The sequence below is a fragment of the Oryzias latipes genome, chromosome 1 (assembly GCF_002234675.1).
Source record: "Oryzias latipes chromosome 1, ASM223467v1".
Taxonomy (NCBI): Eukaryota; Metazoa; Chordata; class Actinopteri; order Beloniformes; family Adrianichthyidae; genus Oryzias; species Oryzias latipes.
Window position 1 is genome coordinate 14,090,617 of NC_019859.2, and position 27,331 is coordinate 14,117,947.

General features: G+C 39.7%; 1 protein-coding gene across 2 annotated transcripts in view; it reads left to right on the forward strand.

Annotated features, from left to right (window-relative positions):
- The first annotated feature begins 2,391 nt into the window (after positions 1-2,391).
- The window catches only part of LOC101157034 (bifunctional heparan sulfate N-deacetylase/N-sulfotransferase 4), a 42,727-nt gene continuing 17,787 nt past the window's right edge, over positions 2,392-27,331 (forward strand). For both annotated transcript variants that reach the window (XM_020703216.2, XM_004065867.4), the window contains exons 1-6: positions 2,392-2,814; positions 4,329-5,607; positions 16,435-16,522; positions 17,650-17,804; positions 20,005-20,190; positions 27,001-27,129. In XM_020703216.2, the coding sequence (XP_020558875.1) occupies positions 4,609-5,607; positions 16,435-16,522; positions 17,650-17,804; positions 20,005-20,190; positions 27,001-27,129 (1,557 nt within the window). In that variant the 5' untranslated portion in view covers positions 2,392-2,814; positions 4,329-4,608. The remainder of the gene's footprint in view (positions 2,815-4,328; positions 5,608-16,434; positions 16,523-17,649; positions 17,805-20,004; positions 20,191-27,000; positions 27,130-27,331) is intronic.

Genomic DNA, 27,331 nt, shown 5'->3' on the forward strand with positions numbered 1-27,331 from the left:
CTCGTGCTCCCTCTCATTTATCTCTGTGCTCCCCTCTGTTTAACAGTTAGAGTGCTAGTTGAACATGGCAGCTCTGACACTTTCCACATAGCCCTTTGTTGTGTCTGCTCTCACATGCATCTGTGCAAGTCACTGCTTGCTTGTGTTGTTAGTTAGTGGGGCCATATGCTTACACGTGTGTGGTCATGCTTCCTCAGATCTTTCATCAGTTATCATTGTGTGGTTTGTGGCGATGAAGGTCTCTGTGATTACAGTTTGCATGAACCTGCATGCATGCAAACACAATACTCACACTGCACCCCGTGTGCAGCTGTCTCCTTTTCATTTCTGCTTTATTGTCTTGGACTAGCACGATAGCTGGAGTAGTTCTCCCCTTGTCATGCAGAGGAAATGGGTGAACAACCTCTCTAATTACACTTCACCCACTGACACTAATTTACATGCGAACACAATCACACTGAAATCCAAACCTTCATTATTATGGGATTTTATTACCCGGCGCATGATATTTTGGCAGTTGTATTTCATTGAAGTTATGTTTCTTACCTCCACGGCTATAGATAGATTTCAGGTGTGACCCAAGAAAAAAGCAGAACTTTCATCGAGTAAGAAATCTTAAAACAACAGAAACAATTCAAAGCAACGGCAATTAAGTAACACATTAAAATAATGCTACTTTTTCAACACAATTTAGTATCTTAGATTTGTAGTTCTTCAATCAAAACAAAGGAGCAATGTTCAGAGTTTTTACCCCTTGACGTCTGAATTTTTTTCCAACTCTATTTAGATAATAAAAAAAAAATTGACTCATGTTTCACTTTCAAATAGATGCTAAATTAAGGTAATTTTGAAGCCAAAGTGGTTTGATACATATCAATAGTTCAAAGGGTTAGGAAATTGGTCAAATCTTTTGTCACCTTTAACACTGTTATGACTTGTGGAGATTATTCTTAGAAAATAAAAGGTAAATAATGGATTTGAAAAGATTTTTTATAATAGTCCGAGTCTGATACAAACCATTGCTTTGCAACATGTCTTTTCTAAAAAAAACACTCTCTGTTTAATAACACAATTACAAAAATAAAAATGAAAAAACAGGGGAAAATGACATATGTTCATAAATTCGGGGGCATTGAGTTGGCATTACACTATGCAATGCCTTTAATTGAAAGAATAATACACCTTTGCATTAATACACATATTAAATGCTTATTCAGTTGATTTCCCTACATTGAGAAAAGAACTTTGAAAAACAAATCTGAACTTAAATTGGTGTTTTATTTTCAAAAATGTTTTGTGTGTGAATGATTTTTTACCCTGTCATTTAAACTGTCGTGACGTTGAAATAAACCAAAACAAAACAAAAAACAAACAAAACACATCCAAGATACTTTTGTCTCATTTTAGACAATAATAATCACTCTACATTAAAGATGTGCAAACTTTTTAAAAAATAAACTGTAGATCTTTTAGATTCTTTGTGTGTGGATTTTAAAATAACATTGAAAATTTACAGTAAAAGGTGTCTAAAAATATGTTGTTTCATAGCCTTAACACTTAATGACACTAACGGAACATGGATAAGCAGCAAAACATCTTAATAAACCTTCAAGTACAGCATGCCATTAGAAAATGATTTTAAAGTGATAAGAAGAAAAGAATAAATATTTTTTTCCAATTTTTAATTTTATTTCATATAGTTTACTATACCTGGAAATAATATTTTCCACACATTAATCTTTATTTATTTTTCCCTGCAGGTGACAATCAGTTCCATATTTCTAATTACTGAGTTCCCTGCAGGAGCTCTGTAGTCTTTAAGTTCATCCATTTCCCCCCACACCCGTGTCTTGCTCTAAAATCCCGTGCACTTTTGCGCGTGCACACTAAATAAGCTCCATTGTAGGGCCATTATAATGTGAATGAGGGGCCCACCAGCTCAACTGAGGCTTGTGTGAGTGAGAGTGTGTCAGTGCAAATAGGTTAGAGAGATGGATGAACTTGCAAAGAAAAGGAACACCTAATCAAATTAAAACGGGATGACTGGCAAGCTGCCGCGCGTTGGAGCAGGACTCACGTGGGCCAAAAAAAATCCTCCAAAATTATTTTCCTTATTCTTCCAATTTATAATGCGTTAAAGCTGATTCTCTTCCCGTTACACCTTTTCTCCTCTCATTTGATTTTTTTGTAATACAACTTAAAGAAGCATCAAGGCGCGCCTTCAACGGTGCATGTCTGCGCGACACACGCGCATCCAGCACCAGGACTAACGGGCCGTGAGCTTTTTACTCGTGATAGCTGATGCGCGAAAAAAAAGACTGTTTGCGTCAATCAAGCCAATCCCCCTCCCCTTCTCTCGCTCCAGCCCCCCTCCCCAGTCTCCCTCGATCGCCTCCACTTGTGTAGGCGCTCTTAAAGCGCAGCGTTTACGCGCGCCTCTCAGTCTTTAACGGGCAGCCCGGTGGATCGGAGTTCTCCGGTCATAAGGCTGCCTAATCTCTGCGATAACAAACTGCCATCAGGGAATAAGTGGCCATTCCCGGGATTCGGGAAAGATAGCGGGGAGACGAGGGGAAGAAGAAAGGAGGAGGGATGACAGAGGGAAGAGGAGTGGAGGATTCTCCACAGCCACCGCCGCTGCTGTTGTTCCCGTAGAGAGTGGAGTGGGAGATGGCACAGCGCCTCAGTATCCTCCACATTCAGGAGTGCACCACCGAGACCACAGCTCTGGACGTTCGCGCATCTGTGGCATCAGTCCCGAAACGCTGCCGCCTCACCACGGCCGGTCAGGCAGCGCCTCAACCCGGGTTACAGGTAAGCTGGAACCGCTGTTAATAAGTTTGTCATTTACCAAACTTCTTCATAATCTTACAGTATTTTTATCTAGGAGTTTTGGTTAAATGACAGATTGAATAGACAAGCAAACTACAATGTCTCTCATTATACTAACTTCAAAAATAATTAGTTCAGATTGGTTAAGAAAAATAAACTCTGCGAACAATTATTATAAGTCAAAATAACTTCATTTATTCAGTTTTCTTAAACAAATAAAATAAAAATAAACTATTATTGTTGTTGACATGAAGGGCTAAAACTTTCCCGTCAAGTGTCTGTGATGATCCAGGATCAGCGCCCCCTTTTGGCCTCTATAGTATTGAAGCGGATTAACAGGTTGGACCGGCTTCACACATCTTTAAGACTTCCCGCCATCAGTTCTGAATGAAACACCTCCAGATCAGAGAGCATGTCAGGCTTTGAAAGTTTGAAAGTTGTCTGTGTCAGTGGTTCATCTTCCCTTATCGCTTTTTAATAGAGGTCATTTTCTCCTCTCCTTCACTCTCTAATCACATCTGTATACACACACACACACACACACACACACATATATATATATATATATATATATATATGTGTGTGTGTGTGTGTGTGCGCATATATATATGTGTGTGTGTGTATATATATATATATATATATATATATGTATATATATATATGTGTGTGTGTATATATATATATATATGTGTGTGTATGTATATATATATGAATGAACTCCTCCTCCATGACCTTCTCTCTGTGTTCACTAAAGGCAGGGAATAAGGAAAGCTAGATGGGGAGAGAAGTCCATTGATATTCAAACTTGACAGAAGAAGAGAGTTACAGAAAAACAAACTACGGAAAAAGAAGTGGGGGATGAAGAGGAGATTCTCCTGGATCTTTTATCTTATATTGAGATGCTAATCCTCATTTTTTTTGGGGTCTGTTTCTATTATTCATTGCATTATATTCTTCTCTTCTCCTTTTCTCTATGTCTCATATTCTTGCACTTCATTTCCTCTTTACAGTCATGGACTCCTCTCAGATTAGTGCACTAGGCAGAGGGATTCCAACTCTAATTTTGTGGTATTTCAGATGATTAGGTTCAGAAATAGGACAGAGGTGCACAGAGTTTGGCACTATTAGAGGAATTCCCAGGGTGGCTTTGCAGGACTGATTAGTCGAGCTCCATCCACCTCTCCACATTGCCATATTAACACACAACCAGCTGTTGTTTGTTTGGAAGGATTGACTTTTGTGCTGTGTTTTAACTGGGATGTCATTTCGTCTGTGTGTGCACGAGTGTGTGCATGTGTCAGAGATTGGCTAAGCCCTATGGATGCGAGTTGTTTTCAATCAGCTCTGTAGTTACCAGCTGTGCCCTTACATTCCCCAGGGCTGCAAAACCTGGGTACATGCTCCCTCGCAAGCGCACACAAAACTCATGCATACTATTCAACCTTCCCCAACCAACTCACTCTTTCTTCTTTTCTCCTTGTTCCCGTTTTCCACAGATATTAATCATCGCCTGCTCCGTCTGTGCGTGTGATTCCTCCATGAGGGTTTGAAGGAGACCACCTCCACAGCATTTCCTCTGCTAAAGACCTTTCTTCCCTGAGATCCGTTGCTGCACCCCTCCTTACCTGCCATGGTGACATGATATGGCCCTGAGTGGATTTGATCCTGCCTCCCACAAATAGACAATCTCTCGGGGAGGTTTTAAAAACCTCTAGACACCTGCAAAATAAAAGAGACATCAATTCCTCTGACGCTCAGTATTTCCCCAGTCCCGCGATGACAGTGGCCGTGCGGTTCCGTCGGCATTTGCGCAGGCTTCTGTTCTTACTCGCCTCCTGCTGCCTCCTGTCCCTTCTCCTTTCTGCCTACTTTCTCTTTGCAAACTCTTCCCCTTCCATGCAACTAGGACAGTCTGTTGAGCCCGCCTGCTCCCGGTCTCTGTCTATGTCTCCATACCGGAACCTGCCATACCCGTATCCCCCAAACCCCCCTCACATACATGTCCACACCGACCCGGTGGTGCTGGTGCTGGTGGAGTCACAGTACTCTCAGTTGGGTCAGGACATTGTCGCAATACTAGAATCAGCCCATTTTCAGTTCCGCATGGAGATTGTCTCAGGAAAGGGCGACCTTCCACCGCTGACAGAAAATGGCCGCGGCAGATATTCTCTCATCATTTATGAGAACCTTTTAAAGTATGCACATGCAGATACATGGAACAGGCAGCTGTTGCATCAATATTGTACTGAGTACAGAGTCGGCATAATAGGCTTCTATCGGTCTACTGAGAACTCTCCGTCTGTCCTCAAACTCCGGGGCCTGCCGTTGATGCTCAGGACCAACCAGGCACTTTGGGACTGTTGCGTAGTATCTAGCTCGCCTCTCCTCCACATGACCAAACCTGGTACAGATCGAGGAGCCTTACCTGGAGAGGACTGGACTTCATTCTCTTCTAATCACTCTTCATACCAGGCTGTGCTGCACGCACGGGCTAAGGAGGGAGCAGGGGCAGGCAGTGGAGATAATCCAGGACCAGGTTTCAGTCTCGGCCTTCAGGCTACTGTGGTACAGGACCTGGGGCTTTATGACGGGGTGAGACGAGTGATGTTTGGACAGGGATTGGGCTACTGGCTCCACAGACTCATCCTGGTGGATGCCATTTCCTACCTCACAGACAGGAAGCTTACTTTGGGTCTGGATCGCCACATGCTGGTGGATATTGACGACATTTTCGTCGGCAAAGAGGGGACACGCATGAACGCCAAGGATGTAAAGGTATTTGGCACAAGTACGCAAAAAGTTTGACACAAAGTAACAAATGATTTGTTTTTTAAAGTTTGAATTACACTCCAGATACTTTTACACACAAATTCAACTTTTGACTGATTTGTGATCAGACGAAAGAATTTGGCTCACTTTTGGAAAACGTTTGAGATTTGTGAATCAAGAATCCTTCTATGTGTGCTCATATGCACAAGTCTAATCCCTCTTTGTGTTCACACCAAGTGACTATGTGTTGGGGGGGGGGGGGTAAGACTGAAGGGCATTTCAGAATGGAGGTCTAGCAAGAAGCAGCCATTTAAGTGAACAAAGATGTGTGAAAGAGGGGAAGAGGAGGGGTAAGAGCAAGAAAGAGAGGTATTGAAGAGGCAGTGAAAAGATGAATGGCGCGCGTTCCTCTTTTCCCACGTTTCTGCTCTTAGGGAAACTAAAGGAGAGTCAGCCCTGCCGCCTGCCTCTAAAGAGTGCTGTTGTTTCAACATACTTTTAGAAGCACAAGCACACAGATGTAGGCAGATGTGCCTCTGCACTCCTGTTTACATACAAAAGTACAACATTTGCACGCACACAAAATGAAAACTTGTGAGAGAAATCTCATATTTATAAGAGGGAAATAAACATGATCATGTTGCTGGGAATGGAGTGGGGCAAAGTGGCCAAAAAGTATCCTTAAAACGAAGAAAAGAAAGATTTTCTCTCTTGAACTAAAATGTGTCTTTTACATTCATTCACCTGTCCCGTGAAGCATGAAGAAAAAGAAGAGCCTCATGTTCACTGCTGGGGGTTGAAACAGGAAAAATGGAAGGAATAAAAAGGGTTTCACACTGCGGGTGGTGACATTAGGAGAAACTTCACACCTAAGAATAAAAAAAAAAGTTATATCTTAAAAGGGTGCACATTTCCTCAGCGCAGCCACACATCACAGTGCACGTACGCATTCACAAAATGAGCACACAAGAGCTCTCTAGTTGGAGTTTTCATTTTAAGTCTGCCTGACTCTTCAGCTTTGTACCATAAATATACATGAGGATGAACCAGTTCCATAACAGAAGGGATGAGATTGAAGAGACGGACTTGGAGAGGGTCAGGAAAAGGAAGGAACAATGACATTTGAAACTGATCTTCTTCATCTAAGGCGAGTTTGGCAGTCAAGAAAGGAAGGAGAGAACATTTAAGAGATGAGAAGAGTGGGGTGTAATGCCTCAGGGGCAGTCGTTGCCTAATTTGCAGAGAAAAATTGGTGATGAGGAAAGGGAGAGTAGAAGTGTTTATTTGATAGATATGTAGCTCTAGGTTGAGTTGATTGATTGAGGCTTGATCTGGGAGTCAATCAGCCATAATAAATTAAATACTCAGTGAAATAATTATTTATTCAGGATTTTGTATTTATTCTTTATATCTGATAGGTTAGAGGAACAAAATCCTATCAGTTTGCAGAAGGACTAAAAAATGAAAGTCTTCTCCTTCTGGTGCTGAAAGCTGTTGAAGAGATGACTCATATTAGACGACCACAAGTCAAATATACAGCACATGTAGCTCTGGGTGAGAAGAACAGCTGAATGATGTGTCACCATTGTGGAATTTGTTTTTTTGTTTTGCTCTTTATTTCTCGTCTTTTAAATGTAACCATGAAAGCAAGATGTTTGCTCGCCGACATCAGCATGCGACAATATTTGGTTTTGGTGTAAAGTGAAACCTATAAACCTGCAGAGATCAGTTGAAGTGGGCGAGGGTTTAGTTTGACAGACAGGATGAAAGAAACCCAAAATAAGGAGGATTTTTATTTGACAAAAATCCTTATTCTACTTTGAAGAGATTTTGCTTGAGGGCCTTTTTTTTGCGTCTATCTTTTCCTGTTAAACAATAATAACTTTCAAAAATCTCTTTTTTTAATTTCTAAATAATCAAAGTCCACCTTAACTTACTATAATTTACAGAGAAACATGCTTAAATGTTTCTTCATATATTGCATTTTGGTTTTAAATAGGGAATTTGTTGGCATTTTACTTTATCTTTAAAAAAAATAAATCTACAAAAACAGAAATATTGATAAGTTGTTAATTTTTTACAATATTTCAGTCCTTATGTAATAAAGTATTCCTAATTTTTCATATTTCGTATCCCAAACGAATATCTGCTCCCCATCAGCAAAATGGAACGTAATTAAAGAAGCTTTTCAAGCAGCCCTATTAAATTCCCTAAATTTGCTTTCATTAAAGTGATAATATTATCTTGTGTCCTCCTGCTGTGAAAGTGATACTTATCTAATGTGTAAGACCCCTGCAGCTGCATTTCTGTGAAGAATTAATCCTACTCTATTAAAAAAAAGAAAAAAATTGAGATGGGAAACAGTAAACAAATTAATTATTACACCAATTAAAAATAAATGTAAGATCACAAAATAGGTCAACCTGTGTTGAAAAATTTTAACAGTAAAGATAACAGATGTGCCAAAGAAACGTGTCAATGTAAAACTGGGGGGCTCAACAGCTGGTGATTGAGCGCACTATAATAATACATTAGAAGTCTTCTCTTACCTCTGCCAAGATAAGATTCAATCTCCTGCGACTCCCTATAAGAGGAGGCAGAGACAGAAAAGAGAGGGTCCAATTAAAATGCCACCCTCCTTCTCCCTGCACTCTTCATTAGTCTCACCCCACGAGTTCATCTGGTGACAAACAATACCTACACCCCCCTCTGTCTGCGAGCACACTCACCCACACAGCTGTATATCCTCTATTAAAATGATTCACAGGGAGGCACCCCACAGATGACATTTCTCAAAATGAGGGATGATGCCAGTCAAAAACCCCCATCGGTGATACTTGTGCCTGCACTTTTTTTCTTCTTCTCTTTTTGAAATTTCATTCGCATAGGTTTCTCCTCTGTTCTCAGAGTGGTCGTTAGCGGGGTGTCAAATCTTCGTCTTTGGATTCCTCTTTATCACCTCCTTTTCTCTCCTCCACTCGGCTTCCTCCTCTCTCCCTCCTCACTTGAGTCATTGATCGCTATCTCCGGCCTGTTTGTATTCCTCTCCAAATCTCTCTCTCAACTCGTTCCCGCTGTTTTCCTCCCAAAGGTGTTTTCTGCAGAGGTGTAATCTAAGTTTAGACAACACATGCATGCAAACACGCAGGCTGCAACAAAGATCCAGAAGCTGAGTTCTGCTCCTCTCTCGTTAGGATACATAAGGTTGCAGTCGGTAAAGGCAAGCAGGCTCAGTGATTTACACAGCTAATAACAACTCAAAACTTTTTGTGTTCTACACCTTCCTCATGTGCAGTGGAGACTGTCATCCTGCTGATGAAGTGTCCTACATTTTCCCCAATTTTCCCATGGTCTGGACTGTCCATATCTCACCCCTTGTGAAAATTAACAGTTTTTGCCATTTTACTTGGTATAATTTAGCAGCTGAAGTAATTATAACTTCCTTGTGGTCTAATATGCAGCAGTTCTTTTTTGGCCTGTAGCAATAAACAGAAAGTTTGTTACTTATCCTCCATTTAATTGTATTTTTTACATTGAATTCAAGCACACATTGTTAGAACAGCTGGAATGATAGCAAAGGATGGCCATCAAAATGCCATGGCTCCAGTGTTCCTGTGGTTTTATCTAACCCAAAAACTAAACAAAAACGGTATTACACCAAATAAATGTCGTTCCAATTTCTTTGAAGGATTTCAGCTTAGCAGCCTTTCATTTATTGTGCAGCTCTATTTAGAGTTAATCTTTAGAACTAATTAAATCAATCAAACTAAGCTCTAACTCTCCATATCGGTTTGCCTCATTGCCAAACGCTATTACATAAGTAATGAAGAAAGGCGTAAACACTGGATGGAAGATTTAGGAATCAGAAGAGAGAACGGCAAATGTGAAAAGAATGAGATTGATTTGAGTAGTTTGCTACAAGTAGCACAGATGCCTTCCTGTAATTTGTGTGCTGATGATCATTTCATATTGATAGTGTTGGATTTACACACTTTTTAACCCAGAAAAGCATGACAGTTGGCAAATCTGCTTCTCATTAATCTTACCAATTAAAAAAATACATAACTAGAAATGTTTTACTTTATTAAAAGTGTAAAAAGTGTAAAGTAAAAACCTCATTTTCTAGGACATAGAAATTCTCCTCCAAGTTGTGGGCCGGACTGTAGGCGCAGAGCAACCCTGCCCCCACTTCCCATCCTCCATCTGTTTACAATTTCTCCCACCAGCTTACATCCCCTCACAACCTCAACCAAACATTACAAATGCAACAATAACGGCGAGCAATATTGGCGCTATCTAACCGTACAGTTTTGAGCAAGATGCCAGCTCAAAAAAGGAAAAAAAAGACGCACATGGATCTATTTGTTTGCAAGAGGATGCATCAGAATGGAGCAGAGCAAAGAGCTTGTGCGATTGTAGCGCCTACGTAACAGCTACAAACTTTTTACAACGGTATTTTTTTTGTTGGTTCCTGATTTACAACAAGTAGAAATCTATCATCAGAAAAATGCCACAAGAACATACTAAAAACACACAAAAAAATAGTAATAAGAGTGGGTCTTTAAATAACAGGTTTTTTTTCAACTCACCCCCCCCAAAACTGAAAGGAAACCCTGCGAGTGTGGCTGTGTGCCATGAATTTTCCTCCACACAATGAGGTGGGTTTTGCAGTCACAGCAATCACTGAAACTTAAAATCCATGCGGGCCTGCCAAGTAGAATTTAGCGTAAGGGTAGCAATGCCAAAGCTCTCCCAAGTGCCTCACATAAATGCAAGTGAATAGATGAATTTGTAAAATGCTCACATATGAAAAGCTACACTGACTTGAATCTGACAAGGGAGACTGGAAGTGATATGCAGGCAGGAGAAGCAAGTGAACGGGAAGACGTCAACATTAACTGGTTAAGCGCTCTTTCTGGTCATCAATTAGAGATGCCTGACCCAGTTAAAATTGTGCTGGTCCAGCATTTACATCTCATGCACAGATACACACACAATGGCGGGAAGCGTTCACAAGAGACGAAAGTGACGGCTTGCTTTTACTCAGGAATTAAACCCCATTAACGACTGCAATTTTTTTCGTGCCCTCCCCTCTGATTCTCACTGTCTAATCTGTTGATGCGTAAAATCCCACTTTTATAATTACTTTTATTATTTTACATCTTGCAGTCAAGCTTGAAGCTTAAAAAAAAGGATAGCGGGGGAATGAAAAAAAAGTGCAAGATGACAGAATGGGGATATGGTGAAGAGGTGGTTGGCATAAAGGGTTTTTGAAAGGCAGGGAATGTCAGCTGTCCAGATGCCTGTCTCCCATCTGTTTGAACCCCAACATCTATCTGCCATCTCTTCAAGGGCTTACCGCACACATGCAAGAAAATGCACCACAAAACAATCGTCCATCGTCTCTGCCATTGGAAGTGGATGAAAGGTGGGCGCTCTGTGCCAGTGAAATGTTAATCCAAGGATGCTTTTGCTTTGCCTCAGTTTTTCTGTGGATCGCCTTCCGCAGTCCCGCCTTCTTCCGCTTCCCTCCTATCAGTAGCTTTAATGGCCGATTTCAAAAATCCTTCTCTGCTTTGAGTCCAGGTATCCTCTCGACCTCATTGCTTAGAGTTTTTCTCCCAAACTGCATTACAGCCTTCAGATAAAAATCAGGATGAAACTTCCAAGCCCTGTTAGAACCGACTTACAGACTGGTAATTTATCTAGGGGAGAGTTGTTTCGTCTGACATATTTGTCTTTCATCTACTGGCCTTAGTGTCTTCAAAGTTCCCTTCTGGTCATCATTTTGTAGTCAAATTTCTAAGGAATTTAAGGAAAGGACGATATAAAAATGCAGCTTTTGAAACACCAGTGCCTAAGTTCCAGTGTTGACACTCTTTAGACTACTGTAACTCTTCAACCTTTTACGCAATCAATCAGCCGATTCTGATGCGAGGAAAAGCAGCTTTGCATCTTGACGAAAAAACAATTTTCTCTGCAATAGAAGGTTCAAAGACTCCAAATTATATTTCTGACTATTTCTCTATACAAATCATTGTGAATCAGGAGCAGATCAAAAAACGCAAACTCCTTGCTACGCTCCATTCTGATGCATCCACTTGCCGACAAATAGATCCATGTATGTATTAATTTTCCTCATCCAAGCTGGCATTTGGGTTAAAACAATACGGCTGGATAGGTCCGATATTGCTCGCCATATTTGTTGCACCGCTATGGTTGGGTTGGTGTTGTGAAGAGCTGTAAGCTAGCGAGAGAGCCAATAGTAGGCAGATTTCTAATGAACTCCGGTCGCTATGTAGAAACTATATAAAAAAAAAGGCACAGCTTTGTTTTTTTTATTTGACTAAAAACGAAACACATTACGGTGTTTCCTTGTTATGATCCATTTTCACACTAGTCTCTCTTGTTTAGACTCTCTGATCACACTGAAGATTTACGTTAATGTGGCCAGCTGCACATGCCACATCTCTGTACAGAAGACACTGCACAAAAGAGAGTGATTGACAAGATCAATAGCCAATCAAGACACAGAACACAATGTGCTGTTAAAAAATAAAAAAAATACAAATAAAGCATGCAAAGTTCTTGCTGAAAATATTCTGCAGAACAGCAAGATTGCAAAAGGTCAACATAGCGAGGGAACACTGTAATCATAATTTAAAGACTACTCGGAATGCTTTTACAAAGGATGAAAAGATGATCGAAGTGAGACTTTAACAAGTAAAAACTGACTGGTGACCTTTTTTTTAATAAACTTTTTATCATTACTTATTGTGTACTTGCATATTTTTACATAAATATTTTTCTTTTACTCCACCAATGTGAATTATTGCTAAATTGACCGCAGAGCAAAACTCTTTTTGTTCAGACAAACACATTCTTTTTGTCCTTTTCAAGGAGATCCATAATCCCTTTTTTATTGGGTAGTTTTATACGTTGTCATCAACTCAGCTTGTTAGTGCAATCAAATTAAAAACATCTTCAATCTTAGCCACAATTCTCTACTCAAAATGATATTACTGTGCAAAAAAATAAAATAAACACAACGTTGACAAGTCAAAAATGTGAATAGCTGAATGTCACAGTTAAGAAAAACAAAACAAAGAAAAATAAATACAAACGCAGCCATTCTTGCTGTTAGTGGTTCTGATTCCCGCCGATACAACACAAACATTTCCTGTGTGGCTCTGCAGATCTGCGTTATAAATGTTTGTCAGCGGAATACAAATGAGATGTTTGAACTAATACTCTGCACACTTGGACACTCACCTCCACTAATTCTTAAGTATGCCAGCACATACTTTAATATTACATTTCAGCCAATTGCATCATGAAGTGTTTATTAAGTTATAATGCAAAACACCCAGCTGCAAACTTGATTGAATTCTCAAGTCTTTGTGTCCCAACATTTGGCTGTGTGTTTGCACGCCTGTAAGACATAGAAGATGTCATAGTAGAGGAGACAGGGGATCAGATTAGGGAATTGTGCACATCTGTCAGCAGCCAGCCATCTTCTGCACCATTAGATTAAGGCTAATGAAGACACTCCAAGCATGTGTCTGTATATTTGGTATTTTGGGAGACTCACATTCAATTGAGATGGTGAGAAGGAAAGAGCAGGAGCTCCAGCAACCAATCTTTTGCTGTGGCTCCAGCTGCTCAGCTGTCATAAATAAAGCAGGGTTTCTGGGGATCGATTAAAAGCAGTGAAACCGAGTTGTTGTTGGGGCGTGACACAGGGAACAAAGACCCAGCTGAACACATTTTTGAGAGAAAATTCACAACTTGGTTGATAAAAAAAATATTTGCAGAAGTGCAGCAATAGCAGGGGGACATGGTCAAAGAATTTGCAAGGGTATAGAGTCGTAGAGGGGCGGTGGGAGCGATCTTTCCTCGTTGCTGCTTCAGCCTTCTTTTCAAATTAATACTGCCTTGTCTCCTGAGAATGTGACATTTTCTTGGAGCAAGCGAAGGAGAGAGGTTCAGAGGTGGGTGGGAAGTGTGGAAGACAAATGCGGTAGGGCTGGGGTTGGGTAGGGGCGGCAGGGCAGAGAGGAATCTGCAGGTTCTTGGCAAGAAGACGGAGAACCGGAGCAGTAGGACGAAACTGTAGAGAGCTGAGGGGACTGGGATCCACGGGTTTCACCAGGTGATGTTAGGGATGAATGGAGGAAACCATGAAATGGATGGAAAGATTGTTTCTGTGCACATAGGGGTGGGTGTGGGTGTTATTAGTCCACCCTCTGGAGGCCAGTAATGCACTGACCTTCATTAACTTGCGTTACTGTCGGTGTGTGTGTGCGTGCATGGTGTGTTCAACTCTCTTTAGTTGACACTCATTACCGAGTCTTTGTTTAAAGGCCAGCAAACTAATGAAGTCATTAAATAAGTGAAGAAAATCCTGATGGCAGCATTGAAACCAGAGATTGAGGCGACAAAAAAAAAATCTACGGCTGGAGTTGTGCACTGACAAAACTGAAAAAAATATATATATAAAAAAAACAAGACATAACAGTGTGATTTTAGCAGGAATCACTATGAGGGGATAAAGTGACCTCTGAAGTAAACTTAAAAAAATGATAAATTACCCATCAATATTCAAATCCCTTTTGAGACAAACAGAGACTCTGAAAACAAGAATCTACAGTTGTTAATCCATATTCTTATAAAAATGTTAAGATACTGGGAATTTAGATGGCATTTAGGCCATAATTATATATGAAGGTCTACAACAATATAGATTTGCTTGTCATTTACTTCTCATAATTCCTCTTATATTCTATAAAAAAGATGAGTTAAGTCATCAAATAAACCAGGACCTCATTTCCTTACGTACCACACACTTCAAAACTTCTATAGAATTTTGCCTAAATTTAGAATCTGCCTAAATCTGTGTATTTAACAGGAACACACTGGATGATGATTTGCTAAGTGGTACAAAATTTAGTTAAGTCTTAAGGCCAGTACACACCGGGACGAATATTCGCCAGGCGTTATTCGCCAGCGTTTTTCGCCACGTTTTTTGTGTTCACACCCAGGCGATTTTCGCTGACGATGAGTGGAGTGAACATGCAATTTCATTCCCTGACATTAGATGGCGCTTAATGTAAAACAGAAATACTCCTGTACACAAGGTGGCGCTGCGCAACTTTACGCTTCTTAAAGTCGCTTTTCACTCAGAAGAAGAGAGCAAGTATTTACACGCTTGTCAGAATCAAACAAAGAAAACATGAATATTTCAAGCACCAGTAGCTCCAACTGGTGCTTGGTTCGGGGATATTTTTGAATGTCCGTCATTATTGCTTCGCGGCTGTGTGTAGACGCTACTTGGCGTCTATCTTCTTCGCTGGTATGTGTGCTCAGCAAGGCAGTTTTGTGTTTGAGCGCCCCCAAGTTGTGTTTTACTGTAACTTCAGAAGCTCCAGACACGTGAGCAAAAGCGCCATTCTCATTGGTCGAGTAGATTTCGACGCCACGCGTCGGAAAAAAAACGAACCCGAGGCGTTTTTTTTTTTTTTGACGCTTTAACGTGTGGCGTTTTTTCGCGTCGGTGTGCACACTCTCGTTGGTGCCCTTTGTTTAGTCACGAGGCGTTAAACGTCGGCGAAAATCGCCGGCGAAATTCGTCCCGGTGTGAACAGGCCTTTAGTATTTGATCTGATGTGACATGATTTTGCGTCATATCTAGTGAAATTTATCATCAAATACATATATATATATAATATATATATATATTATATATATATATATTAGGGCTGCACGATATGAGGAAAACTTGCGATATGCGATATTAGTGATCAATATTGCGATAACGATAAATTTGCGGTAAATAAACAAATAGAAAAATAAACAAAAACATCATTCCCATTTCATTGCAACAGTTTAAAAATTATACTCCAAATGACCCTCATCGACATGGGGGACAAACGTCAGGGTGGCTAACCCTGGTCCTCAAGAGCCTCAACCCTGTCTGTTTTCCAATTCTCCCTAGACTGCTCGATAATGATAACCAAAATCAGGTGTGTTCAGTCAATCAGGATGTGAAATCACTTGAGTCAGCCAATCAACAGCAAGCTGGTTAAGGAGAGCTGGAAAACAGGCAGGGTTGAGGCTCTTCAGGACCAGGGTTAACATAATAGGCCTCCATCTGATTGGTCAACAATGGGAAGGCGTCCATCTGATTGGTCAAAGCATAAAGGGATTTATTTGATTCGTTAAATGCTTCAAGCTGCTAGAAGATTGTTTTAACACATTTTGGGTTTGCGATTTATTGCGATATTCGCCGTCTTTTGCGATATGCATATTGCAGAGCTGGATATTGCGATAACGATAAATTTGCGGTATATTGTGCAGGCCTAATATATATATATGTGTATTATTTAAATGTTGACAGATCTGAAGGATGCATTTTGATTCCAACGGTGCAGTTTAGAAGAATGAAATAAGATAAAAATATGTGTTGTTTTTCTACATTTTCCTGTTATTTGAAAGTCAGAAACATTTGGAAAAGATCAAAACCATTAAAGTGAAAGTTTTATCTGAGCTTAATTCATTCTTCCTGTTGGTTTAGCTTTAAAAAACCTGCTGCACAGAGAGTGACACATCACTTGATATTCCTTTCAGATTTTGGAGTGCGCCCTTCACAGCTTTTGTCTAAGTCATGGAAAACACTGGAACAATGACCAGAGTGTGAATAGAAGTATGAATGAAGCATCAGTGAAATAAACTAACCAGACAGAAGGAGAAATGGTCAATGGGAGACAGTGTGAGACACCAAAGGATGGAAAAAAAGTGATTGTTTTTTAAAAACCTTGCTTTTTTTGTCCCCAGGCTCTCCTTGATACCCAGAAGCAGCTCCGGTCTTACATCACTAACTTCACTTTTAATCTGGGTTTCTCAGGGAAGTTCTACCACACAGGTGGGTTCATTTACATGTTTCATCTTTAAATGCTCAAAGCCAATTTCAGTATAGTAACTATAATTCTAATGAAAACCACCCTTGTTAATAGTTTGTTGGATTTTCCTCAAACGTTTCTGTTTATTTTTAAACTCAATTTCAACCGCATTAGAAGCACCACTCTGCTTTTGCAGTCTGACTGTTTTTATTTGGACAAGCTATCCATCTGTTAGCTTCAATGTAAATAAAAAAAAAACAATCTTTACAGTTTTATTAGACGTCTTTTGTTGCCAAAGACCGATACATAAGCGAACATTAACCGCTTTTACACAACAGTTGCATGGCTGCAAGGTCCACTGCACCTCCACTAACCTCATGTAAGCAGCAGTCTGCAGTCAGAATGAACCTCCAGTTATTATTTTGTTTTGTTTTTGTACCTTATGCCTCATCACGTGACCCACCAAGCTGAAACACACCGATCCACATCAGTGTCGCAGTCTCATCTGTTCCTGCAGCATCGCAAGGCTGTTCGGTCTGACTCTAACAAAACAGCAAACATTTGCGACCAGGTTTACGGTTCCACAGAAATGAAATGAAATATTACACCGCTGCAAGGAAGAACAAAGATGCCTTCAAAGGCCGAATAAAGTCAAATTAGATAAATGCACTACAACTAATTTCTGCCACAAATTCTCACATACCACATTGTGGTTTATGGTAAAAAGCAGATTAGTTTGTATAATTGAGGTTTTTACTGCTTACTTTTATATAGAGATGTAAAATAAATGTTGACAGCATTATTTATAGTTATATAGTTATATATTTAATATTATTACATTTGGTTGCACTGTATATTATTTGATGTTAAGTGAGGCAGAGGCTGTACCGTACTAGTCATCTGGTTTTAGAATGAAATAGAAAGAAGTTGATAAGTGTGACACAAAAAACAAAGGACAAAAAAATCCAAATCAACGAAAGCATTTTGTTTTTGACTATCTTGGTATCAGTTATTTTATTAGTAAGAGGTTATTTTTTGACCTTATACCAGCAAAAGTTAGGTTGATCGTTGGTTTGAAAACATTTGTTTTGTGTGTTCTTCCCTCTCCATCCGTCCGTCCTTGTCAACGCTGGTGTTCCCACGCGTTCAGGCACGCCAGAGGAGGACGAGGGAGACGATCTGCTGCTCAAGTATGTGGATGAGTTCTGGTGGTTCCCGCACATGTGGAGCCACATGCAGCCTCACCTCTTCCACAACGAGTCCTCGCTGCTGGAGCAGATGGTCCTCAACAAGGAGTTTGCTCTGGTGAGATGGATGCGCAGGCACATATCCATCGTTCATGCAACTGTCTGTTTTTCTTCCTCCTTTTTTTTTTTTCAAATGTGTCTCTTTAAATTATACTGTTTCCTCCAGCGACACACGTCACTACAGACACTTGTCATTTACTCCATCACACCATAAAAATGTTGTCAGGTCAATCTGTTTTAGCCAATATGGTGCTTTGATTAAAAAAAAAAAAAAGTAAAACAGCAACAATTTTCATACTCATTTAAAAGCTTTTTTAATCTTTGAAAATTTAAAAGATTTATTCTGAGGGAATATGAAGCCAGATACCAGGTTGTGTGTTTTTTAGGGCTGAACTCTCAATTTCCACCAGTCAGTAACATGGGTAAAGCACATCAAAGATGTAGACATTGTTCTGGTTGGGTGAGGGATAATCCTCCAAAGAGGTGTTCATTATCTGGAATTAATGTATAGAAAAGTCCTTTTAATTCTGATTCCTGACATTTGTGAAGGGCATTATTGTGGTCGCTTGTCAAAAAGAACAAGTTGACACCATTAGTGTGGTTTTTAGTAAGGTTTAAACCTGTCTTTCTGATATTCCATCTTAGGCCTTTACCCAAATTCTTATGTAAATATCCCCTGAAGGGTTGTCAGGTGGTGGAAAAATTAGTTACTTTTGTAGGGTAACATGTATTTTGCAGAAAGAAATTATATGCAGAGTTTGAATGCTTTATCAAAGATTTTAAGATGTTCATCTATCCATCTATCTTCAGAACCTGCTGAATCCTTTTTGGGGTCACAGACGTCTGGAGCCCATCCATTTACTGTCAGACGAAGGCAGGGTACACCCTAAACAGGTCATCAGTCAGTTGCAGGCCCACACATTTTTATGCAAATGTAAGGACATTTTGGAGACAACAATTAACCTATGCAACATGTTTTTAGACTGTAGGAGGAAGCCGGAGTTCCCGGAAAATACCCATGCATGCATGAGGAGAACATGTAAACTCCACGTAGGAAGGTTACGGCTAGGATTTGAACCTGGGCATCCTCGCTATGAAGAAAGACTGCTAGCCACTGAAAACCATGTGCTACTCAGAAAACCACTAGTGAGCTGCTATGTATGTTTAAGCGACCACTTCCAATGAAAAGTCTATGTAAACGCCCATAAATGCATGTTTCTGGCTTTTGCGTTCAAGACTCTTGCATTAATGCGTTTTTGGGCTCTTAAAATAGTTGAACTTTGACCAATCAGGGACTCGGATTTGGTAGTGACGTATAGATGGCGTCCCTTTTTTATTTTGTACCAAGCCTCTTCTAACTATAGATGCCGGATATGCGCTAGTAAACAGTAGCAATAGAAAGGAGGTAGATGCCCCTTCCTGCTTGTCCTCCGTGAACAGCATGGGCTAAACGCGCATTCAAAAACATGCATCACATGCCTGGTGTGAACATTATATTACAGTGCCTCAGGGTTGGTGTAGTTTTTGTAGCCTCGTTGTCTCTGGGCACTTTTACACTATGCGTTTTGATCTGGACAAGTGTTTGTTTGTGTTCAACTGCTTTTTGAAGTCATTTGCTGAAGTCATCCCTTTTTATTTAGCATGATAATCCATTTCAGATGGGCAGTTTAAACATATTTCAATTTAAAAGCTTCTCATGGGTTTCATAGGGTGTGAGTTGTACATTGGTGTGTGCGTGAAACTGATTCCTTTGACCTCTTTGGCCTAAAGTGTCACACACATGATGTGGCATAAAAGAGGCTGGTTCTTGCTGTTGAAGGTGAGCCGGACTATAAAGTGTGATCACCAACCTCAGTAGAATGCATGTGCACATGCTCAGTCCTCCATCCCCCTGACCATTGATGCTTGGCTTTGACAATGTGAGTAGGTGTGTGTTAGACCAAAGGACAACACCATCAGTCTTGTCAGTGCACCCAGAAAACATCCACCCTCCAGTTCTCTCTCACACGCACACATTTCGTACACACACACACACACACACATCTTCATGAGAACCCGTATTTTTTCTAATTTCTGACCCCCAAGGCCAGCACCATAACAAACACGACTCCAACCACGTGCTTTTACTGCAAGGTCAACTGTGCGGCTCTCTGTGTTTATGTGTGACAAAGTCCTTTGTGTGTGATCTGTAATTGGGCCATTATTTCTGTTTATTAATATAACCTTCATGTACTAACTGTGTAATACTTCTCATCCAGGAGCACAACATCCCAGTGGACATGGGTTACGCCGTGGCTCCTCACCACTCGGGCGTCTACCCGGTGCACATGCAGCTGTACGAGGCATGGAGGCGTGTCTGGAACATCCGGGTCACCAGCACTGAAGAATACCCCCACCTCAAACCTGCTCGATACCGCAAAGGCTTCATCCACAACAGCATATTGGTGAGTGCCAGCACAACCATTGTGAAACACAAGAACTTTCATTTATTTATGAAAAGCTTCAGGGCTGCATCTGCTTCACACCAGGCTAATAAATATGTCCATTCTCATGAGTCATGTACATCCATAAATGCACTTTGATCAGCTGACATGTTTTTGTAGAGACTTTTTTGATGTTGGATACTCATGAATGACTATATATATATATATATATATATATATATATATAAAAAAAATATATATATATATATATATATATATATATAATATATATATATATATATATATATATATATAGGCAAAATACTGTCTATATATATACATATACAATTTTAGCTGGCAACTCATTTGAAATGATAGTATTTTAATAAAGTTGTAATTTTTCCCCATTTTCTTTTCATCTCCTGACAAAATCCAAATAGAACAATTTCTCAACAGATGCTTCTTCTGAGTATAAGTTGTGTTCATTCATGTTTAAAAAAAATTTCTGACACGCAGTAGACGAAGCACAGATGTGTCATTTGACTAAATGAGGTGTGTATAAGGAGCAACATCGGGCAGAAGTCCAGAATCAAATGCAAAACTCACGCACCATCTGATGAAAAAACAAAAAACATAAACAATGATGCTACGTACACACCGGGTGCAAAACAGACATTCTTGAATGCACTTTTAGCATATGGTTCACACTGGAGTGTCGCTACCTTGTACAAGCCAATTTACCTACATATGGAGGAGACTTAGTGCAAAATGTAGAACCAGTGCAAATTTCACGAATCTTGCTCCAGGCTTTTTTTTTTTACAACCCTATTCCGATGTATGAATGACATGGTGTCATAGAATTCACGCCGGGGACAAAACGTAATGATTAAAAAGGATGCCACCCATACGTCACTAGCGAATCCCAGTCTCTGATTGGTCAAAGTTCAACTGGTTTAACTTTCAACGTGCATTCAATTGCAATAAATTTATAGCCCATAAACAGACTTAAAAACCTGCGTGGTGACGTGTGAATGCGAGAATGCAAGAAGCCTGAAGCGCATATAAGCTTGTGTTTACATTCATCTTTTACATCAGAAGTGGTCGCTCAAACGTACATTTCAAAATGAAAATTAAATTAATTAAAAATTTAAATTTGTAAATTTGTGGACCATCTCAACTCAAGTTAGCTCTGTCTTTGGAGCTTTTATTGCTGCAGACATCTTTTATATTGCAGTGAAAAGTTAAATAAGTCATGGGTGGATTGTAAATTGTGTGTTGATTGTTTTTTCGGATCCACAACAGAAAATCAATGATGCTATGGGTGGTTTGTTACCTCCCTGTGTATTCTTATGGGTGTGGCATATTTGACCTTCTCTCACCGCGGTGCGTTCAGCTCATTTAATTCAATATTTAATCCCTTCCCACTGCTGCCACAGCGGCAAACTTTTCCGAGTTTGTGTGTCTGTCAGTGCACTTAATTTATACTGTGGAATGAACGCAAGGCTAAACACAAAAGCGATATTTTTGTGCTTTTGCGCTTGTATAGATAATCACCCATCACAGTTTGAGAGAGCGGTAGAACACAACTTTTGTCAGCCATTTCACATAAGCAATTGTCATCAACTCTTTCCTGGTCTCTCGTCCTCCGCCTCCTCTCCATTCACTTGCCAGTCAGGCTCTTCCTCAGCATGCGCAACGGTTTCTTTCCTGACAAAAGAGCCAATCACATCTGACACCAAAATTATCAGTGCATGTTTTTTCTGCCATATTTGGTTTTCCAGCAAATAATGTGAAGAGACAGCTGTATCAATTTTCTAATCAGTCCTGGAAGTCTGCCTTTTATTCTGTTTTGTCGTGCCGCTGCGTCATAAAAGCCAACCGATCAATCGCACATCCTCTGTGCACAAAGGCAGACTCATTTTTTGACAGGCTGTAATGTGTCATTATACTTTATTCATTGTACTGTATTCAGAACCTTTACTGAATTGCTGAAGTCAATAAAATAACAAGTCAGTAACTTATAGGATGCTCTGAAATGGACATAAGCAGATAACACAAATGTTGTAGCTTTGCAAGGAGAACAGTGAACACAATTTCTTAGATAAGGTAAGATTCCTTTTTCTTTAACAGTTTATTCCAGGGTTTTAATGTTCTTTTTTTTACTTTTTTGTCTAGTTGGGAGGAGATTTCCCTATAATAGACACATACAAATCATATTATATGAGTTGAGCTTCCCTGGCTTCTTTGCTTTGCATTGAAATGAAGGGTCTTCAAATGTAAGTTGCTGATTGTGCTTCTTTGGGCTAGTCTGCAGGCTGTGGGAAACACCCTGCACTGCAGGCTAAATACAGTCTAGACAGACTGGCCTGCCTAACTGAAAGCTACATGTTCGGGAAAATGCTATAAAAAAATGCCTGTAATGAAAATCCCGTCTGGAAAGCTTCCCCAGACCTGAGGTGTCTGAAGCAAAATTAGGTGCCCCTAGTGCTCTTGTAGGTTTTCTTGTATTTTGCTGCACTGAGCTGTCTTCCTCTTAGGAGAACAGCTATTCAAGCCATGTAAGCAGAAAATGTTGACAGGACAGCAGGTTTGACTTTATTTTCCTTAATTTTTTAGGCCAATGATGAATGTAACAGTATGTTTGGGACGTTAATAGAAACTCACCAGTGCGGGATGTTGTCCAGGATCAAAGACAATCATCATATGGACATTTGGACACAACATACAATTTTAGAAAGAACTAAATATTAAAAAACAACCCAAAAATAAGTTAATTCAGTTGAGGATCTTAAATAAAAATCTTAGTCCAAAGTTTGGATGCCATTTCCTATTTGTGTGGAAATGCATGCATGAACTCTATCCGTAGTGTCATTTCACTTTCTCTCATTCTGAAAAATGATCCTGCTTTATGACCCAGAGTAATGTTACGTTGGGACCATATCAATCACACATTTCCTTTTTGTTTTTTCTACCTTTGGCATGCTTCATGTCCACTTTTATCCTCCAATCTTTCTATCCTGCTGCGTGCTCCGTCTTCGTTTGCACACAGGAGGACAGGAAGTTGTCTTTAGATGGTAAAAATTGGTGTTTGTGTGTCTCTGTCAGCAGATTGAGAGCGACCCACTGGGCCCACAGTATCAGAACAAATCAGACTGAGATATGGGTTTGTGCCATGTGAGTGTGTGTATGCGCTGCACATACTTGTATGTGTACGTGTGTATTTCTTTTTAAAATGCACTATATCAGTTTGAGCTATAGCTCTGTGGATAATTGGTTTGGTGAAATAGTGCTGAGTGTCTGTGGCTATGGTGGCCTTCTCTCACACTCCCTTTTGAGTGTGTCTGTGTGGGCGTTGGTGTGTGTGTGTGTGAATGAGTCTGCAATGTTTTATAGATAAGCCAATATCTGCGCTTCCAGCTTTTACTCTCTATTTCACACAGTGAGGTGCTCCACTAGGAATTCACTATAAAGATGTTATTCTTCCTTACTGCTTTTCCTTTCTTTTCAATTCTCTTCTTTTCATTAAATTACATGCGTTTGCACACAGTGCTTTTTGCAATTGTCGGAATATTGCTTTTTTTTTTTACATGTTTATTAATAACGCAGGTTTACATTTTTGAATAATTGCAACACCCATCACTTCTATTTTAGACATAAACCTAAGTGGCTGTTGTAATCTATGGTGCAACAGTTGATAAAACCAAGAGGCAGAGTATGCAACCAGTGTTTTTAGCTTTGGGTCATTTTTTTGCAGTTGTTGTTTCCGAGGGAAAACTAATCACGGTCAAGATTGGATTTAAAAACGATAAGCTCCTCCCCTTTGGTAAACAGCGAGTAACCACATGCATCAAACAAGTGTAAGTGAGGAGGGGGGAAATAGCACTGCAGCAGGAGAGAAGATAATCTTCTGTACAAATACAAGACTTACATTGGTGCAGGCTTTTATTGTGTCGGGTAATTAACTAAAGTTGTATCACTATCAGGAACCAAACCGATCTAGAGGTATGTATCCTTTTTTGCTTTCAGAAAATAAATGCACGTGCCCATTGCTTTGGGATTTAGTTCATCTCTGTCACTTTTGGTGTTGTGTGTGCTGTCACACTTCCTGTCAACAGCTAATCAGAAGGTGCATCCAGTAAGCCTCAGATTATTTTGAGACATGTCATTGGATGTTAGCCGTGTCACTTTATTAGTTGCTTAAACTGCTGGTCAGCAATTTGACAGAAAGCACTGGTTAAAATTAGGTACGCTTGAAAAATGGATTTAAACCTTGACAGAAACATGAAAAGTGTTACATCTTTTTCTTTTGAAAATGTGCCTTTACCATCTCAGCAATGACTGAAGAGCGCTCAAAGGCTGCTTCAGTGAAGGCAGATGGATGTCTTGGCTGAGATTACAAGACATGGCCACCATTCAGGACGGAGCAGACGAGCCTTCTCTGCTTCCACAGCTTCCTTTGTTAGTTAGCATTCCAGGATGACTTGTATCAATTTGTTCCAATGAAAGCAGGATTTGACCTGTGAGAGCTGCAGAGGCACGTGACCAAAGCTTGAACGGTAAACTGTATTCATAAAGCTTTATTGAGTATTTGGTACTTGTCAAAAAATTAATCTTTAGCCAAACAACTGCAAGATAATCCAAAACCTATATAAAAGAAATAAAAAAAGAAAATAAAAAATACAAATTCAAGATTAATTTACATTTTGTGTTGTTATTCTCAAATGTGCAATATACACTATATTACCAAAAGTATTGGCTCACCTGCCTTGACTCACATGAACTGTAGTTCAATATTGATTTCACTTTTTGCAGCTATTACTGCTTCAACTCTTCTGGGAAGCCTGTCCACTAGGTTGAGGAGTGGGAATTCAGCAATTTTTGACCATTCTTCCAAAACCGCATTGGTGAAGTCATACACTGATGTTGGTGGAGAAGGCCTGGCTCTCTGTCTCTCCTCTAATTCATCCCAAAGGTGTTCTGTCAGGTTCAGGTCAGGACTTTGTGCAGGCCAGTCAAGTTCATCCACACAAGACTCATCCATGTCTTTATTGACCTTCCTTTGCTTACTGGTGCACAGTCAAGGTTGGAAGAGGAATGGGTCCGCTCCAAATTGTTTCCACAAGGTTGGGGGCATGGAATCGTCCAAAATGTAAGAAAATTTCACTACAACATTTGTTGCACAGGTGACATCCCATGACAGTTCCACGTTGGATTTCACTGAGCTACTGAGAGTAACCCGTTCTTTCACATGTGTTTGTAAAAAGAGTCTGCATGCCTGAGTGCTTGATTTTATACACTTGTGGCCAGACCAAGTGATTAGGACACCTGATTCTGATCTTTTGGATGGGTGAGCGAATACGTTTGGTAAAATAGTGTATATTGAACATACAGCACTAATGCAATTACTATCCTCCCAAACCCTGCTGTACAAATGAAAAAAGTAAAAATACTCGAGCATGCAAATATTAAAAATAGATGAAAATAGTACTGGTATTTAATGTATATAAAATGCAGCTAATTATATAAATGTTTGATACATTTTAGACTACAAACTGGCGACCAGCAGGGTGGAAGGCCATTACAAATGAAAGTATCAAAACTATATATTTCAAACTGTTTTACTGTTTTTTTTTAATTGTTAATGATATGAAAACAGCAGCTGAGAAGCTATTACTAATGCTTAAAGAAGCTTTTACTGAGGATTTCTCAATCTTTGTCAATAACGATAATTTTTGACTCCTAAATTGAAGAGGGGAAGTGGGTGGTGGAGCATTTTGCTGGGCACCTGGATGGATGGATTAATATTGAAAATATATTTGTATGACAGTTTTTAGATAATGCAATTTATATTTTACATATACTTTTTTTTACCAACACACAGGAGATTTAGTTAGTATGACATTTTCCTTTTTTTCATTTTTACATTTTAACATTTATCTAATCTATTTTCCAAAGGCTAAGGACCTATTTTCTTCTTTTGTTTTTTTAGACCTCTTAAATGTTAATGTATTATTATAGGGAAAGCCCATGTAATGACATTTAATAATGACATTTTCTGCTTAAGTGACAGCAGGTCAGCCTGTTTTAAATCCAGATGGTGAACTTGGACCTCTAAAATGTAAAAGAGACGTCACTGCTTGCACTTCGGCCATATGGTGTAAAACACGACCAGAATATCCTCAACCATTTAAGTAAAGTGGACCGAACATCTAACCATAACTCTATCTCTTTTTTTATCCATTATCTGATGGTGTAGTTACTTTTGTGAGCTATATTTGTACTTTCTTGTTTGCGCTTCAAGTGAACAGCAATCTCACGTCCTCACACAACCATCTGTTGTAGTTTAATCTCAAATTCTTGCATCGCGGGGCTTTTCTTATGACACTTAAGGGGGAAACTCTGGTGATTTAACATAAGAAAGTGTTTTTACAGGTCTTGTGGAGTACTGATGCATATGTGGAAAGCAATATAAGCACTAAGCTTCTGTGTTTCCTGTGGGAGTAATATGGGTTTCCATAAAACTGACTGATTTCATCTAAAGACGTTAAGCTTGAAAACTGAAATATTGCTGTGAGTACTTTATAAAAAAAAATCAAAAGTACTTTTCCATTTTCCATGACTACTTCTCCTAATGATACTTCTACACTGTGTATGGTTGACTGCATGGCGGAAAATGCGTTGAATTCATAAACTGGCATTGGTTTTAAAACTGTAGTATCCAGCACAGGTCTGCTATGTTGGCACCTTCCCGGCATGCTTTGCTTGGCTGAACTTTTTGTTTATTCAAACAAATTAACAGCTCTTCATCTCGCCTTTTGTTTGTATCTGTAGGTGCTGCCTCGTCAGACGTGTGGCCTGTTTACTCACACCATCTACTATAAGGAATACCCTGGTGGACCGAAAGAACTGGACAAGAGCATCCATGGGGGAGAGCTGTTTCTCACTGTGCTACTTAACCCAGTGAGTCAGAGAGCTGTGAGAAACCACTTGCATGAGCTAACTGATAAAAGGAGTGAGGAAGATTCACATTTTTTGGCACTTCAGAGAGGTATTATTAAAGTTCACTGTAAAGGAAATATCATCTCTATCCTTTTTTATTTTTATTTTTTGTGCATGTGTCTGTCTCTTTTCCTGTCAGGGATAGCGTCTCGCGGTGGAGCAC